The following is a 16,804-nucleotide window of genomic DNA, read 5'->3' on the forward strand; positions in this document are numbered from 1 at the left end:
TTGATGTGCATGTAATACATTGTTCCTTGTTCCCTCTCTCTTTAGAGCTGCTAATGAGCTGTAAATCTCCAAATCTTCCTTTTTACACAAACTCCTTGATCTTTTTGTTGACCTAAATTATCTCGGCATGTATACATTTGCTGTTGCCAATCATACAGATGAGTTCCAGTTTTATAACTCCTAATGGTGGCTTTCCTGACACAGATTTCATGGCAGCTGCCTGCAGTAGGTGTGATAGCTGCTCAGTGTTTGCTATCAGGCTGGAAGTCAATAATTACCCAGATTTTGCAGGCGAACGCCATTCCACTGACTCCTCTTGTTTATTTATAGTTTCTATGCATATTTTGTACATCCATGCACAAGGACTTCTAAACAAATCTTATCCTTTCTGATAAGAACCTAAAATGATGAAGCATGGGAAAAAAAAAAAACTTTGCTAGGCCTCATTAGGTCCTCCCACAGAGAGGCGACCAACCCATCTCTGCTGTGCTGTCTCATAATCGGTCCAGAGTTCACCTACCGCTTACAGTCAAGCTTTTCACCTTCTCCGTTCACATCATGCTCCCAATACGCTTTGCAGAATATCCCTCTCTGCGGAGAAAAGAGGGCTGTGGATTGATTTGTCCGACTGAGAAGTGATGTGGAGCGGTGGGCTGCTGTGAGGTGCCAGACCTGAACTCACAGCTTTCATTCAAGATCACAGGGATCACAAAGAGGAGCAAAGAGCTGATTGGACAGCACATGGAAAATAGATGCATCACTAAACAAGTCTGTTATGTTGACGGTCATGTCCCGATAGGAGCATGTCAAGAAGAAGCAGGTGTTTATATTTAACAATCACCTTCTCCTCTAAAAACTGCCTGGTAATTGTCAGCACCCTCACAGTTACGTGTCTGGAAATCCGTATGATGTTATTTCTTGGAAGACTGTTATTGACTGTGACTAATCCTTTCTACAGGTATTATCAGCTGTTTTATGACTGGCTGAGTGTAATGACCAAACAAGCTGTTGGGGAGTATTAAGAGCGTCAGAATGACCTGGACTGAGGACAGGATGCTGAACTCTTCTGGTCCAGAGGGTCCAGTGGGGAACAGCAGCAGCGTGGAGCAGATCCTCGTCCCCATAATGGATTCACTCATTTTGATCCTGGGAGTTACTGGACACAGCTTAGTGATGGTGATCTTGTGTGGACGACAGAGGAGGGGGGTGGGACACACTGGACAAACTCCCCAGGTGTCCACGATGGGCACGGGAACGGACATCCTGCTGCTGGCTCTGAGTGCTGCAGATCTGCTTCTGCTCTCCACGATTCCCTTCTACACGGTCTCCATAGCCATGCAGAAGTGGCCGTTTGGGAACGTCATGTGCCGTCTGGTGGGCTTCCTGGGATCTGCCTGCTCGTCCGCCAGCGTCTTCACCCTGGCGGCGCTGGCCGTCTCTCGTTATCTTACTGTGGTGAAACCCACCAGAGCATACAGCCTGCTCATCCCTCGCAGGGTCTCCATGATCGCCGTCCTCATCTGGGTCCCAGCCTGCTCCCTCGGAGCCCCTCAGTTGGCTTTCCGCTCCGTGGGACCCCCTCGAGAAATCACTGACGGCCTCACTTGCTTTGCCTTCCTATCTCACGAGCAGCAGATGATTTATGGACTGTTTCACTTCCTCGCAGCCTTCATGCTTCCATTGGTCACCATCGCAGTGGCATACGGCAGCATCTACGTGTTCCTGTGGCGGGGCCAGCAAGCTGGCAGGGCCCCCCAAGTCGAGCGCTATCAAAGCAAAGTGACTCAGACGACAGCCATGCTGGTGCTGGCCTTTACTGTGTGCTGGCTGCCCTCGTATGGACTGACGCTGGCCTTACTGGCCAATCCAAACTCGGGGGCCACTGGGGCCACGCCGCGTTATGGCGCCTTTAGTGTGTTTGCTCGCCTAATGGCAACCTCTTCTACAGTGATGAACCCTATCCTCTACGTCCTGATGTCCCAAAAGTTCAGACAGGATCTGCTGAGAATTTTCAAACGGGAACGGCAAAAAGTAAAGAACAATGTGGTGTTGTCTGTTGTCTGACAGTATTAATGTAACCAACTCACTGACTGGAAAACAAACTTTACGCTGTAAGACCTGTGAATAAAATGGTTGCCACTTGGCATCGGTGATAGACTGAAACTGGAAAGCTATGCCACTCATTGTAAACCAATATTCACCCTTGAGTCGCATTAAGAGATTATTGTGCAAAACGGTCTTAAAATCTGCTTTGTGTCCAGATGATTTACAAGAACAGTAGGAATTGCCTATTCCGGGGAAGAGTGGCAAGAAATAAATAGATAAGAAGGATCGATTGTTTACAAGCCATGTAGCTGATACAGCAAACCCGCTAAAGAAAACTGACTGCATGTTTAGGGTCGTTGTCTGTACAGCAACACATTGCAGCTAGAGCTAAAAGGCATTTATGGTCTGCATTCAGTGGTACTTAGATGAAATTTTAGCATTAATAATTTGCAAGAAAAATATTAATGTAATAATTGTGTAGCAACTGATGAGAGTGGGCCAGGAACAAATGCTGGGATCAACTTACGCTGTGATTTATTCCTTTGTAAAGTTCAATCTCAGATCAGCAAATAGCATCAAATCTAAATGTATTTCTGTTTCAAGTTAGAAAATCAATAAAATTTGCTAATTAATGCATGTTATTTGTTGATCAGGAGACCTGCTAGTAGCAACACAATGTAATAAATATTTTTTCTGAGATTTGTACTGTCAAACAGCACAGCAACTAGTTTAATAAAGCACAGTATGTGATTTGTATAAAAAGTACAAATAAAAAGTTATTCCTGTTCATATTCAGCCACGACTAAAGTGCAAAGTAGCCATTTTGGATTTTGACGTTGGGGTTGGTAAGAATCCTCTGACTTGGACTGAGAATCTATTAATTTGTCCAACTTTAAATCTTGTAAATGTACATGTCAGAGTAACAATGGAACATTAAACATAACATTAAACTCCCTCTTCTGACCAATTATCCCAAACAAACAAATAAGTGTTGAGCAACAAATTATGAAGCTTATTTTCCTTTTGCCCCATTGTTTTAAATGAAATGAGTTTGTTCAAACTGTCAAACTTTGTGTGTACTTGGGTGTTACCTACTGTAAAATGTTTGAGAGCCAGCAATATAGATCAAAGCATAATCATGTGTAAATGACCTGGTTAAAGTCCAGACTTCAACCTAGTTAATAGCCTGTGGTAAAACTTGAAAACCGATGTTTGTAGACAGCATTTGTTCAATCTGAACGCATTATTTGGTAAAGAATTAAAAACAAACATTTATTTTTTTTATCTGTAGTGTAGATTACAGATAGGAGAACTGAATTGCATAAGACGATCACAAGATTTGCTGTGGGTGTGGATGGCTTACGGGCGCAGTAGGAGAACCAATTCTGAATCACATTCCATGTTAAACAGATTAAAGCGAAGCTACTTTGGTAAAACATTAACACTGCACCTGTGTTTTGTTGTGCTCAGATAAAGTAAATGAAGGTCTATTTGTTTCTGGACCTCCTGTCCATTTTGTTCTCAAAGCATAAATAAAAAAATAATTCCCCTTTCTTTTGGGTTTGGCAACAACTTGAGAAGAAAGATTTCCTGGTTCTGTTTACATAAGTGGGAGTTTCTGTGGAAAATCTTGCAGCTTTGTTCTACCAGGAGGATTTCTCATCAGGGGGTTGACGGTTACACACAAGCCCTTTTCTAAAATCGAAAGAAAAAGGTTGGAAAAAAAAACACAGTTTGGCAAATGACAGAGTTTGTATGTTGGAGGAGAATGTGGGAATAAAAAAGAAAGAAGATAAATAGAGAAAATATCTGTAGAAATATCCTTACCCTTTGAACTTCTTCGTTTTGTACAAGGGGCATTTGAACAGACAATTTCTACAAAGTATTTTGATTCAGAGGGACTAAATACAAAGACATCTATGCCGTACTTTTCAAATTCGTATGAGTACAATTAGTGTGTATCAGTTTTTTTCTGCTTTTCAGCTATGAACTACTTTGTGGTGGTTTATCATAGAGGCACCCCCCAAAAGTTTGTTTGTAATGTTACAAAATGCAACTTGAAAAGTATGAATGTTTTTATGAGGAGATAAAAGTTGACCGAGTTGCAAAACTAAAACTGAAAATAGGGAAACTCACTCTCTACGACAGTTTTGCGGTCCGAGCCATCGTCGCTGATCTGCTGGATGTTACCGAAGTGAATGTCGCTGAAGAAGATGCGGTTGGCTCCTTTGCCCCCTCCTCCTCTGTAGTCAAAGGTGAGAGCGATGATGTTCTTCATGTGCTCCGGATCTTCAAACGGCTTTATGGGCGCGTTCAGGTTGTTCTCATCTGACAGGTGGACACTCTTGAGTATGGTGCGCTCCGAGTAGAGAAGGTAGCCGTCGTAGTCACGGCAGCCGCGGCCGTCCTCGGCCAGCATGCCATGAGCGCAGGCACAAGTGCGCTGGCCATTGCCGCGGTAAAGGCACAGCTGCTCACAGCCACCATTGTTCACTTTGCACACATTTGTTCCTGCGAACAGACACAAGCATAAGGAACTGCATTGATTTTTAAATCAAATTATGGATATTTTTTCCCCCTTCTTTGGGTTTGCTTACCTTGCTGCCTGGCCCTGTTGAAAACCTTGATATCTTTAAGCTGAACACCAATACCAGTTCTCAGAGAGACGGAGTCTGATGCATTGTCCTTGTTGCCTCTTTTAATGGAACCATTCGCATGTGTCCTGCACGAAATACAAAGCGTTCATCAGATGCTAATGCTTGGAAACGTAAAGAAAATCATAATGAGCAGCTGAGGAATATCTGACCTATCACTCCAGTAGATGTAGCCCTCAAACACAGACACAGAGAACATATCCATGTTGTTGCTGGCCAGCACCACCTCCCTGTTTTCTCCAGTCTCCAGGTTAATACGCTCGATCTTGTCTGTTCTGGCATCACACCAGTACAGCAGACCGTCCTACACACCAACATGAAGTAATCACGATGCTGCACACTCCCTGCACCTTCATCTTAATAGCATAAAGAAGTGCTCCATTGTGGCTTACCTCATAGTCAATGGAGATCCCGTTGGGCCAGCTGATACTAGCGTTGACCAGGATCGCCCTCTGTGAACCATCCAGGCGGGACCGCTCGATGCGGGGGTACTGACCCCACTCTGTCCAGAACAGGTAGCTGCCAGTAAAAGCATGTAGGAGCACAGAAACACTTAAATAGTGTAATCAATAGTGAACTGAAACTACAAATTTGGTGGTTAAGCTGCACAGCGTATTTCATTTTGTAATTCTCACCCTTTCTCAGGATGCACGGTGATGGCGCGTGGCTTGTCCAGGCCCTGGGAGATCACCACGTACCGGAAGGAGCCATTCAGGCGAGCCACCTCGATCACATCGAAACCTTGATCAGTCCAATAAATGTTTCCTGTGTAGGACAGAGGAGAAATGTTGAAACAGACAGATCTGTAGGCAAGATGTACGTCCGCTGTATATATAGTCTAAAAATGACATGTTTTGCTCATCTGTCCATATTTTAGTGCAAGTTTTTTTAAATATTTTTGTAGGGTATCCCCGAGTGTATTATAAGCCTGGCAGGCCACCAGGCTTTACTTGTGCCCCCACCAGGCTAAGCATTGCTTACTTATTTAAGTCTTTTTAAAATGTTTACATTTTTTAAGACTTTATAACTATAAAGTTGGCAACACCAAGACTATAAAGTCTTTATAGTCTTTTTATAGTTTTAAAAACACTATAAAGTCTTTTTAAAATGTTTACATTTTTTAAGACTTTATAGTTGGTGTTCAGGTGTTAATCTTCCAATCTTTCAATAAAACATGACTATCAAGTGATATTTTCATATTTCTTGTCAACTTTAAACATTTTTCAACTCAAGAACAGGACGAGCCGCTGGATGAATGACTGCCCTAGCGCCCAACCACTGGGCTTAGCAAATTTTCTGGGGGAAACTTTGTTTTGTATTCACAGAGTTCAGTGAACTTCAAATAAAAACATAATTACATGATTTTAAATAAAGGAGTATATAAATTTAATTACAGACAGTTGAGTTTATTACCCACTCATAGAGTGCACCTCCGAGCTATCTTTAAAAATGCATTAGTTTTTCCATGGGCGATTTACAAAAAGAAGCTTTTTCTGCAGCCATATTTGTAAGATTTGTGGCGTTTTTTGTGAGCAGCACTTGTAAAACTGTACAAGTAAAGCACATATTTTTGGTTGATTTAAAGAATCTCGGTTTTCTTTTAAACTGTAAGTGTTATTCACATTTAACAACATCGCCATTGAAATACACATCTTGTTTTAAATGTCAAATTAAAAAAAAAACTAAAATGATCTATCTATATAACTAGCAAAGGACTGTATTGCTTTTTTTGTTGCCATTCTTAAGTTTTACATTGTTCAGTCTCTTTGGTGATGCTTCTCACCAGCTATCCAGTCAACAGCGATCCCCTCCACTCTCCCGATGCCGTTGGTAATCACGTCTTCTCTCCAGGTCTGATCTCTCTTGGCCCTGCTGATGGTACTCAGGCCCATATCCACCCAATAGATTGTATCATTATCTACAGCAAACAAAAGAAAACAGGCTTCCTGATCAATAAAGGGAAATTATAACAAGAAAGTCAGGGGGGGGGGGAGAAAACTTTACCAGCGTGGAAATCTATGCCAACAGCTAGTGAGGTGCCAGAGACAGGTACTAGAGCATCAGACTTGTCTGAAGGGTCCAGAGGAATACCCCGAATGCCTTCATGAACAGAATACAGAAGGAAGGAGCCCACTCCTGCAATAAACACAAAAGAAGATCTCCTAAATCTCTGAGCCACTCCCTGACCATTTATATTAGCTTGTGAAGCAGAATTTGTTTGAAATTAAGATCTTTGTATGCATGCAAACACATCCTACCCTCGCAGGACTGCTGCCCGGTTCGCAGGCTGTATCCTGCAGTGCACATGCAGGCTCTGGTGTTGTGGGAGGTGGGGAGGCACAGCTGGGAACAGTCTCCATTGTTTTTGCTGCAGAAATTGGTGCCTGTGAGCCGAAACGCACAAAGACAAACACACAAAATAAATCAAAGATGAGTAACCGGGTATAAACAGCAGTGCCTGTGATAAACATTCAGAGGCTTTAAATTAGACCCTCGGTCAGACAGATGCACGTTGCCTTTCAAAGGACTTTAACAAACAAATGTTGCACCTTTTTGCACGGTTTCGTTGTAGATCTTCATGTACATCATGGGCGAAGTGCTGTTCCTCAGGACTTTCCAGTTGCCACCGTCTTTTTTATCACACGTTCCGATCTGGTCAGTTCCCTGGTCCGCCCACCACAGCTTATCCCCTTTGGTGAACATCACACAACATAGACATTACACATTTCTGCTGAAACTGCAGCTAAAATAAGGAGTTTATGATAATGGGCACATTAAGGCTTACCCATAATAGCAAGCGCTGTAGCCTTGACGAGCTTGCCCTTGGTGCCTTCCAGCACCTCTAGTCCAGAACCGTCCAGGTTGCAGCGGTTGATGGTGCTGTTTCCTGAGCTGATCCAGTAGAGCTGAGCCGTATCAAAGTCGATGGAAAGGCCTAGGAAACAAAAGAGCATGTAAGAGCAATGTCTGACCTCATCACTAGGGGGAGCTGTCTCTTAGTCACAAACACAGGGGGGGGGGGCAATGGTTCTCTCACCAATAGGGCCTTTTTGGTTGATGAAGAGGACACTGCGGTTGCTGCCGTCTGTGTTGGCCATGCTGATGTTGTCGCCGTCTGTCCAGTACAGTTTCCTGGTGTAGACACACAGATAAACATGGATTTTAAAGGCTTTTTATCAGCAGAACATATAAAAAATACTTAGTGTAGCCTATATAGCCTTGCAAATTTCTCAAACTTTTATGTATCTTATTGCATTTTTTTCTGATAGACCAACACAAAGTAGTGTGTGTGGCACAAATGATACATGGTTCTGATACTCTTTTACAAATAAAAATCAGAGAACTGTAACTCAGGATGTGTTCCAGCCAGTTTTTCATACCAAATACTGACAAGTTTGTCAAAGTTTCTTGCAAAAGAAGTCAAACTAGAACATCTGTGAACAGCAATAAGACTTGCATACAATTATCAATTTGACTCATGTCTGTCACATTGGGAGTCATTCTTTGGTCTTATGACCTCATCCTCCTTTAAATCTCTCTAAAACTTTCTCTCTGACCCATTTGCTGAATGTCTTGGTCTTTGTGATGCTATTTGTCCACTATTGTTTTATAACATACCTTTGAGGCTTTCATAGAACATCTGGATTGACACTGGTTGCAATTGGTCACACTGGATTTTATTTAGGGATATCAGATTAAAGAAAAAAACAACAATTTTTAGATTTTGGGTTGCTAGAAAGAAAAAAGAAGGAAAATGAAGTATTCTTTACATTCCACTTCCCAATTATGCTTTCCAGGGGAGGGGACACTTTTGAAATCTACTGTATATCACTCTAAAACTAGAGCTCCAGATTTCACAAACTTTTACCTCTGAAAACTTATAAACTAACATAAAAGTTTAATTTTGTTATTTTTTTAAACCTTTTTAACTTAGTTAATTGTTTAATGTCACGTCGTAACCAGATACAATTCTCAGCCCTTTGTTATGTGTCATTGCGTATATGAGTTTTATTTAATATGTATCACTTCCTTCTAATTCTAACTACATCCAGCCACAGCCTTTATTATATTTAACATGTCTGGGGAAAAAAAAGAACACACTAGGGGATTCACATTTCCTCTTTCAAGCTTTTCCCTTTTTTTAGTGCAAACACACAGATTATCCTGCCCCAACCTTTCTTGACCCCACCCACTCCAGTTGGGGTCAAGAGTGTTTGTGTGGCAGAGAAAGCAGGCAGCTCCAGCATATGCTTCTAACATCTGCTTCTCATTTTCAAACACACCAACAAAGCTCTGATCGGAAACAGTCCTCTTCTTCACCGAGTCCTTCAAAGAGACAACGGAGTAAACAAACAACAGACACACTTTCTAAATGGAAATCAAACACACAAAGGCACACATATTTCTGCAGAACCACAGTATTTGAGGTACAGATGGTTTGTCTGTGCGCTGTTTGACCGAGGGGGAGGCTGGAGCCAAGTTCTGTTTGGAGATTTGGGGGGGAGAGTTTCAGCAGGGGAAAAAATGAATGTTTTAAGTAACGCAGGAGGGGACAGGATGTAGAATAAACAAAGAGAACTTAAATGGAAAAAGTGAGAGAAAGACAGAGACACTGGCTGTGAATCAGACACAGAGTCTGTCTGAGCTCAGAAAGTGACAAAATAAAAGACAGAAGCAGCAGAGGATTACAATTAAATGAGAGAACAAACTTTAAAGCCATTTTTATAGTAAGAAAATGCTTAAGGGTTAGCTGTTGGTAATCTATTTATTAACAGTGACTACATAAGGGGAAAACTGAGAAGATGCACAGTAATGTGTTTTACATTATCAGTAAAACCAGTGGTAGTTTTTGGACAATATGGCTCTTCACTCAGAGCAGCAAAGTCTTTACCTCAGCACTATTCTGTATTTCTGTTATTTCCTCTCTATATGACTTTTCTATGTCTTTTATTTATCTATTTGCTTTAGGAGTGCTATGAATTTACACAAACATAAAAAGTATAGTATATAGAGTAATCTATAAGATTACTTTTTGTAATGAATAAGGCTGGCATTGAAAATATCAGTTTTAATTGGATCTTATAAAGTCAAAGTTAGCTGAATGGTGTTTGTCATAGGAGTGGGTGTTTGTTTATATGTAGAGACCACATGTGCTGGGGGTTCAGTAAGGACCCATATATGGAAGAAAAGGTCACTGGGTAAAAGAAAAAATATGTCTCACAGCAGTTTCCAAGAATGAAAGTGTTTCTACATCTGACAACTTTATGAGCAGCCTCTTTCTATTTCCGTGTGTGTGAGTGTGTGTGGTACTGACCCCAGCATTGGATGCATCACTAGACAGTGTGGTTTGTCCAAACCCTGGATGACAGCATTTTTAAAGGAGCCATCCAGTCTGGCGACATTAATCTGTTTCTTATTGGCATCATAGCTAGTCCAGAACAGGTTCCTGGACACCCAGTCCACCGCCAGGCCGTGTGTATTGGGTAGATCTGATGAAACACAACAAACATAAATTGCAGATCAAGTCTTTGGTTTAGACAGAAATTCAACAAGCCTTTTAAAAATAATAGACAGTAGAGAGGACAAAGGTAAAACTATAGTGTGACTCCTTATCACTGGAGCAATTTTAGTTTTTCATTGATTTTTCAGTTGAACAATGTCTGCACACTTGTATGCTGGTTGTCTGCTAGCAGTATTTTGACTATTAACCCTCTATCCAACAAACGTTTATTTTTTTAATCTGAATTTCAATGGTAAAATATTATAATTTTTTCAGTCCGTGCCTAATATACTTTCCAGTTTCTCATTTAAAAAAAAAAAAATTATACCAAAGTAATCTGCCCAAACAGACATTTCCTTCACAAGTCATCGTCCTTACCAGCAGAGACCACGGTCTCAACTCCGGTTCCGTTAATAAAAGCTCGCTTGATCGTTTGTGTCCGCACATCTGACCAGTAGATGCGGTGCTCTAGAGCGTCATAGTCCACCACCGTCACGTTGTCGATGTCCGGCACAGTGAAGGAGATGATGTAGTTGTAGTATGGGTTATCTATGTCCACTCCCCTGATCTCTATTTGTCGAGCGTAAAGCAGAAACTGGCGAGATTCTGCGGGGGAGACGAGATGTTGACATGCGTCCATTAATGCTCAATGAAATTAGTCAAGCGGTAAGTGCAGCAGCAAGTCAAAAGGGTAATCTCTGAAAAGGAAGTAATGCCTAATCTGTGGAAGGATAGTTGCTGCAAGGATGAGTGCTTCTTTGTATTTTTCCTGGTGTTTGAACAAACACTTAATTCAATTGTATTTTTGACTGACGTGATTATATCTAGCAGGGTAATAGCACAGCAACCGCGGTGAGAGTAAATTCAATCAGTGAAAATTCAGAACAAATAGGATAAACTCAGCAGTCACTGTTTGTTTAAATCTGCACGGCTTCAGAGATAGAAATAAGAAATGGAAAGGGGGGATTGAGATGGGAGACTAATGACTCCGTCAGACTGTATCAGTCAGGCAAGAGTATGTTGTGGATGTGGGGGACAGAAATAATGGCTCCTCGGATCAAATATCACGCAACATAATTGAGAGCCTTGCCCTGAATATTAAACTCAAGCAAAAAGAATAAACAGACTGCCACTATAAAAAAGAAAACATTATATTAAGATTAGACGTTCCCTCTTCAGAGACTCACATTTCTACACACAAACAGCAACAACCCCCTCCACTCTCTACTGTAAGAAAAAAAACAAACGTGTTTAGACTTACCAAAGCACGTCCGTTTGTCGGTGCCCAGCTTCATGAGGTGGGGACATGCACAGGAGAACGTCTGATTGTAGTTGATCAAGCAGAGGTGGGAGCAGGGCTCTTTGCCATCTTTAGCTGCACAGGGATTTGGAGCTGCACAAACGACAGTGTAGATTAGAAGAAGGACTGAGAAGGTGTACATGCAGACGGTCGGTAATTTTATTAGGTGCACAAATAGTAAATTAGTTGGGCAGAGTATTTTAGACACTGATGTGTCTATTTTAGACACTGATGGTCCCGACCCCAGGCCATTTTCTGCATTTCTTCCTCTCCTCTCTCTGCCATTCTTCTTGTGAAGCTACTAATAGAAAAGAACACTAGCACCACACAATCTTAAAAAAAAGTCACAGTGATGATCCACAGTTCCTACAATTGTTAACTTTATAATTGCATTTCTGAAAATAAATGTAAAATATTCCGACCATTTTTTTCTACAAAATGACTGATGAGTGTTTTCTTTCTTTTATTGCCTCCACGGTGCTTTATTAAATTGGTCTAAATATGTCCACTAACATTGATTTATTACAAATAAACATTGCAAAAGAGTGTGTAATTTATTATGATTGTCCAAACTTATTCACACTGCTTTTGTTATATATTTTAAAGTTAACAGTACCTGTGAACTAAACGCTAAAACCAGGAGATGACTGAAGCAAAATGTGGGGAATGTTCAACCAGTACACGATACTTAGGTATGAAAAGTACAACTTCCCGACTATTTTCTGTAACAGATATCTACCCAAGGTAGCCTGGTTCCTCAAATAGGTGAAAAATTGCCAAAAAAAACTATCCACATAATTGAAAAACAGAGATTAAACCAGCTAAATTTCACTTTCCCTCAGCTCATAGCAAACCAAAATCAAAATTGGTCCAAATTGGGATGGGTAGGTTGAAGCTAGGTTTATTGGTGGCATATAGAACAGGATGCGTGGCGGTGCATCGACCCGAACACTGCGCGTTTGCCTCGCCGCTGTCGCAGTGTCTGGTTGTGCATCTCTGAATTTTTGTAACTCAGTGTGAATTGTGCATGCCACCATTCACACAAACTGGATGATTTGGAAGATTTTCTTACAGAGCAGCTCCCCTTATGCTAGCATTTATATAAACCTTCTAGGAGAATATGGATCCAAAGTACATGTCAACTATAAATGCCATACCGCTGTCTTTGCTCACGCGAGCTCAACTCCAACTCTCAAAGTGCAACTATAACTCAGTCTTAAGAGTGCAAGAAATCAGAAATCAGTACATGCCAAGACAAGCCTGACCGGTGCATCTCTGCAGTCAAAACAACTAAACACAAAACAATGGCAAGATAAAAACTGGAGGAACTGTGCAACCAAAAGAAAAGCACTTATAGCTGAATGTAATGCTTTGTCAGGTACATTTACAACAAATAATTATAATAATAATAATAACTATTGACTTTTAGTTGGCAAATAATGATTGTATACGCTGATACCTTGTGGTTGTCTGGATGGATGGTAGACCTGCAGGTCAAAGGGCTGCGTATTAGTTCTCTGGACCACAGTCACGTTGTTCCCAGTCCACTTGTTTGCCTTGGCCAGCGTGTTGGTCCTCCAGTCCGTCCAATAAACCTCTCCACCATACATGGTGACAGCAAAAGGATGCGAGAGGTACTCATGGCCTCTCAGGACCTCAATCAGTCCAGAACCATCATACTTAGCAGAATAAATGGCATCGGATCTGTGAAAGTAACAATTTTAGCTACATGTTTCTGTAAAGATCTATAAAATGTGAAAGTTAAAAGGTATTTTTTTTATTTGTTTGACCTGGCATCAATCCACAGGATGCGCCGCTCCAGATAATCCACAGTGAGTCCGTTAGGCCATCCTCCACTGCCTGTCTCCTTATGGATTGTCTTCCTGCCTTCTCCGCTCATGGATGCAGCCTCAATCCTCGGCAAACTAGCATCCCAGTCTGTCCAGAAGAGGATTCTGCAGAAATATGTTTTAACATAGTGACTTGTTGTGACTATGCTCTGTTTTATTTGCAGGAGGTAAAAGCAAGCAGTGCAGCTGTTACCCATCGCGGGGGTCAAGAGCAATAGCTCTAGGGTGCTCCACTTCACCAGCCAGCAGAGTAGTCCTCATAGTGCCGTCCAACTTGGCCACCTCGATCTGATCAAGGTTGCTTTCCACCCAGTAAATGTTTCCTGCTATCCAGTCCACTGCCAGACCCTCGGGTGTAGCCAACCCATACTGGATCACTACATCAAAGCTGGTTAAAGCTGAAGGAGGAGGAAAAGAGACAAGAAAAACATTCAAACATCCTGATTTTTATCAGGTCCTTCATCTGCAGCCACTTATAAAGTTGTATTGGTGGAACTCTTCAAAGCTTTATTATGTGATGCCCAATTAAATCCTGTTTCATCAGGCTATTTAGGAAAACAAATAATTATCTGTGTGCTGAAGGTACTTGTTGAATTTGCACTCTATTTAATTTCACATGGTTAAAGGCTCTGCTGGCAAGAATCTGCTGATGACAGCTTTTTCAGGCTACTGTAGCCCACAGCACTGATCTGCAGGGGTTTAGTACTTAGAAATTTTGTAATTGTAATAAGACTCCAAGTATCACAAATTGTCCCCTAATGAAGTGTTTAGATGCCATGTAGAGAAAACAAAACGGCACAATAAAAACAAAAGACAAAGTGACTGTACAATTACAGAGCAGCTCCTACAAGCTAAATATGTGGTGTCAGGGCTAAAGAGAGATCACAGCCTCTCTCTAACCCTTTAATTTCCCACTGCCTCCCTAATGAGAGTGATGAGTAATTATTTGGGATGAGTCAGTATTGAGTTCTGAACAATGTTGACATGCTCAAAAACCCAAACAACTTCAATACAGACCTCTGTAACTGACAGGCCTTTAAAGAGACAATTGGGATTTTCTGAAATGGGTTCATTCATTGGAATGAACCCATTTCTTCAACCCATTTGAAGTTTGAAGAAGATGTTTTTTGTAGTGAACTGTACCCAGAAGTTACAGTGGGTACCAAGTTACTGTAGAAACTTCCAAGAAGTTTTTGTAGCCAAGTTTCTTGTAACTCCTGTTTTCAGAGCAGATTGAAGCAACAGCTAGTCAGTTTAGCAGCTTGGCAGCCAAACGCAGATGAGAGGAAAATAATGGCCCTTACCAAGCTCCGCCCACAACCGACCCACGTGGCCGTAAGTCTCACAAACAAAGCCTGCAGCGTTTCTATGTAAACATGACTCCATTAGTGCATCATTTCTACCGGATTTTCACAATATATCAGCTACTACAATGAACAGAGGAACTAACAAGTTCATGTCATCATCTGGGAGGAGGTTACTGGTTTCTCAGTCACAAGCTGGTTGCAAACCTGAGGCCAGCAGGTGTCAGTCAGTTATGGTAGATCTGAAATTTGGTTTGATGACGTCAATATGAGAAGCTACAGACTGATAGGAGGAACCAAAGAGCTCTGTAAAGGTAAAGGCAAATCTTCTGAAGTTGGGATATAATTAATTTAATTTCACATAATTACGGCGGTAGAAGCCATTTGTTAAAATTTTATGAAATATATTTGTTCTATTTGATGTTTGTTGTGAATGACGTAAACTCACAAACGAACGAGGTAATTAGTCCAACGTTTAGAAACTACAGCGGCTGTAATGCGCCACAGCAAAGGTAAACAAAGGTAAAATAACCTGAACAGGTGATCAACTCAAAACCACTCCTACCTTTTTACTCTCTCTCTCTCTCTCTGTAGTTTAAGCACACCTGTTACCGTGGCAACCGCCTACGCCCCGCAAGACGAGCAAAGATTAGGTTAAAAACATAACATTTAGTCCGTTACGGTATCAAGTTTCCAGGCTTGATATTTATTTCTCTATTATTAATCAGCGCTTCCCTGAACACAGCGATGGTTGACTGACTAGCTGTACTTGGAGCTAACGTGGCTAACACGAGTAACAGTTTAGTCCAAAGCCTTTTCTGCTAAAATAAAATATTTAGTGTATGTCAGATACAGACACATTGCATATTGATCTGTTTAGCTAACGTAAGACTGTGTAACAGACAGGCTTCAAGGTGTAGAAGTTGTATCAGTTCTGCCATTATGCTGTACTTAGCTAACGGGAAGCTAACGGTGTGTCTGTGAGACGGCCGCGCACGTGACCACGTAGAATGGGCATCAGCCAATGAAAAGCGGCCCCTCTGGTAAGGTCCATATTAACCTAGCAGTTAACATCCAATTAAACAAAGAGATAGTTACCTAACAGGTCCTTAAGCTAGCGACTAGTAAAGCTAATAGCTAGTGAAAATAAGCATTAATCAGCTGATGGTTAGTCAAGCCCACAGTTAGTCAGATAACTATTAGCTTAACTATCTGTTGTAGCTTTTAATTTAACAGCTAATCATTGTAATAGCTGGACAAACTAACAACTAGTTAAGGAAGTTGTCAGTTTGCTATTCAAGCTAACAGCTAGCAGCCTAATGGTAAAGTCATTTTCAAAGTGGATAGGCCACCAAGCTAGAATCAAACATTTGAGGTTTTGAAGCAATGGTTCATCAACCTTATTATGACTTTTACATTAAACAATTAATTCCATAGTCTAAAGTAATACTGCAATATTTGCAGAAAAAAAAACATGTTTGTCCAATGTTTGTTACAATAATGTAAAAAACAGATTGCAAATTACTTACCAGTTAAACTGTATTTGTTTTAACTTCTACAGCAAATAGATAATGTATAGCTAATGTTTTGGTTTGGCCATCTTTGTCTGATCCAAGCATTTTTCTATTAAGTTTCAATCAATAAAGCTGGGTAGCACATTTTCAACTCATCCATCTTTCTACATTAAAAACAGACTGAAAACAAAACATGAATAGTGGTATTGAAAGTGGTACAAGTTTTAGAAAACATCTCATCAATTTATGTATATGATTTCAAGCCACTTAGACTGCAAGTGCCATAAGAAAAGAAATAGTAGCTTATCTGTAACAACGATATATATCAAGCTATATTTAGGCTTTATATATAAAAAACACTTACCTCCATTCTCAGACAATTTCCCACGATAGATCTTATCCTCCACTACGTCAGTCCAGTACAGGGAACTCTGGTTAAGATGGAAATCCAGGGCGATGGTGTTTCTGAGGCCAGGCACCAGGACACTGAACTCCCCCTTGTTCAGATCAATGCGCCGGATTTCATGGCGGTTTGAGAAGATAATAAATGGTTTGAATGGATCTGTGAAAACACAGAAAGAAAAGATCTCAAGAAATCATTGATTGCAGCTGAGTTTATTCTCCCAAGACGATTGA

At 41.0% G+C, this 16,804-nt stretch overlaps 2 protein-coding genes across 10 annotated transcripts in view; one reads left to right on the forward strand and one right to left on the reverse strand.

Annotated features, from left to right (window-relative positions):
• Positions 1-16,804, reverse strand: part of LOC102238427 (low-density lipoprotein receptor-related protein 1-like) — a 111,380-nt gene that overhangs the window by 23,721 nt on the left and 70,855 nt on the right. For all 7 annotated transcript variants that reach the window (XM_023325551.1, XM_023325549.1, XM_023325550.1 and 4 more), the window contains 18 exons: positions 16,533-16,730; positions 13,544-13,748; positions 13,291-13,455; positions 12,960-13,204; positions 11,462-11,593; positions 10,579-10,806; positions 10,015-10,189; positions 7,738-7,832; positions 7,486-7,635; positions 7,250-7,390; positions 6,959-7,084; positions 6,705-6,836; positions 6,484-6,618; positions 5,336-5,465; positions 5,093-5,219; positions 4,853-5,004; positions 4,644-4,768; positions 4,183-4,557 (listed from right to left, as the gene is read on the reverse strand). In XM_023325551.1, coding sequence (XP_023181319.1) covers positions 4,183-4,557; positions 4,644-4,768; positions 4,853-5,004; positions 5,093-5,219; positions 5,336-5,465; positions 6,484-6,618; positions 6,705-6,836; positions 6,959-7,084; positions 7,250-7,390; positions 7,486-7,635; positions 7,738-7,832; positions 10,015-10,189; positions 10,579-10,806; positions 11,462-11,593; positions 12,960-13,204; positions 13,291-13,455; positions 13,544-13,748; positions 16,533-16,730 — 3,036 coding nt within the window. The remainder of the gene's footprint in view (positions 1-4,182; positions 4,558-4,643; positions 4,769-4,852; positions 5,005-5,092; positions 5,220-5,335; positions 5,466-6,483; positions 6,619-6,704; positions 6,837-6,958; positions 7,085-7,249; positions 7,391-7,485; positions 7,636-7,737; positions 7,833-10,014; positions 10,190-10,578; positions 10,807-11,461; positions 11,594-12,959; positions 13,205-13,290; positions 13,456-13,543; positions 13,749-16,532; positions 16,731-16,804) is intronic.
• Positions 516-3,590, forward strand: LOC111605899 (delta-type opioid receptor-like). Of its 3 annotated transcripts, none has more exons than XM_023325572.1 (2): positions 516-884; positions 959-3,590. In XM_023325572.1, exon 2 carries the CDS (start codon positions 1,033-1,035, stop codon positions 2,062-2,064), a length of 1,032 nt encoding a protein of 343 aa, XP_023181340.1. In that variant the 5' UTR covers positions 516-884; positions 959-1,032; the 3' UTR covers positions 2,065-3,590. The 3 variants fall into 3 exon arrangements, with proteins under 3 accessions (XP_023181340.1, XP_023181339.1, XP_023181341.1); XM_023325571.1 differs by having other exon boundaries at positions 516-863; XM_023325573.1 differs by having other exon boundaries at positions 516-820.

This window comes from Xiphophorus maculatus, chromosome 20 (assembly GCF_002775205.1).
Source record: "Xiphophorus maculatus strain JP 163 A chromosome 20, X_maculatus-5.0-male, whole genome shotgun sequence".
Taxonomy (NCBI): domain Eukaryota; kingdom Metazoa; phylum Chordata; class Actinopteri; order Cyprinodontiformes; family Poeciliidae; genus Xiphophorus; species Xiphophorus maculatus.

What these genes read in the sequence shown, in the direction of transcription:
- LOC111605899 (XM_023325572.1), top strand. Translation starts at nt 1,033, where the DNA reads ATGACCTGGACTGAGGACAGGATGCTGAACTCTTCTGGTCCAGAGGGT.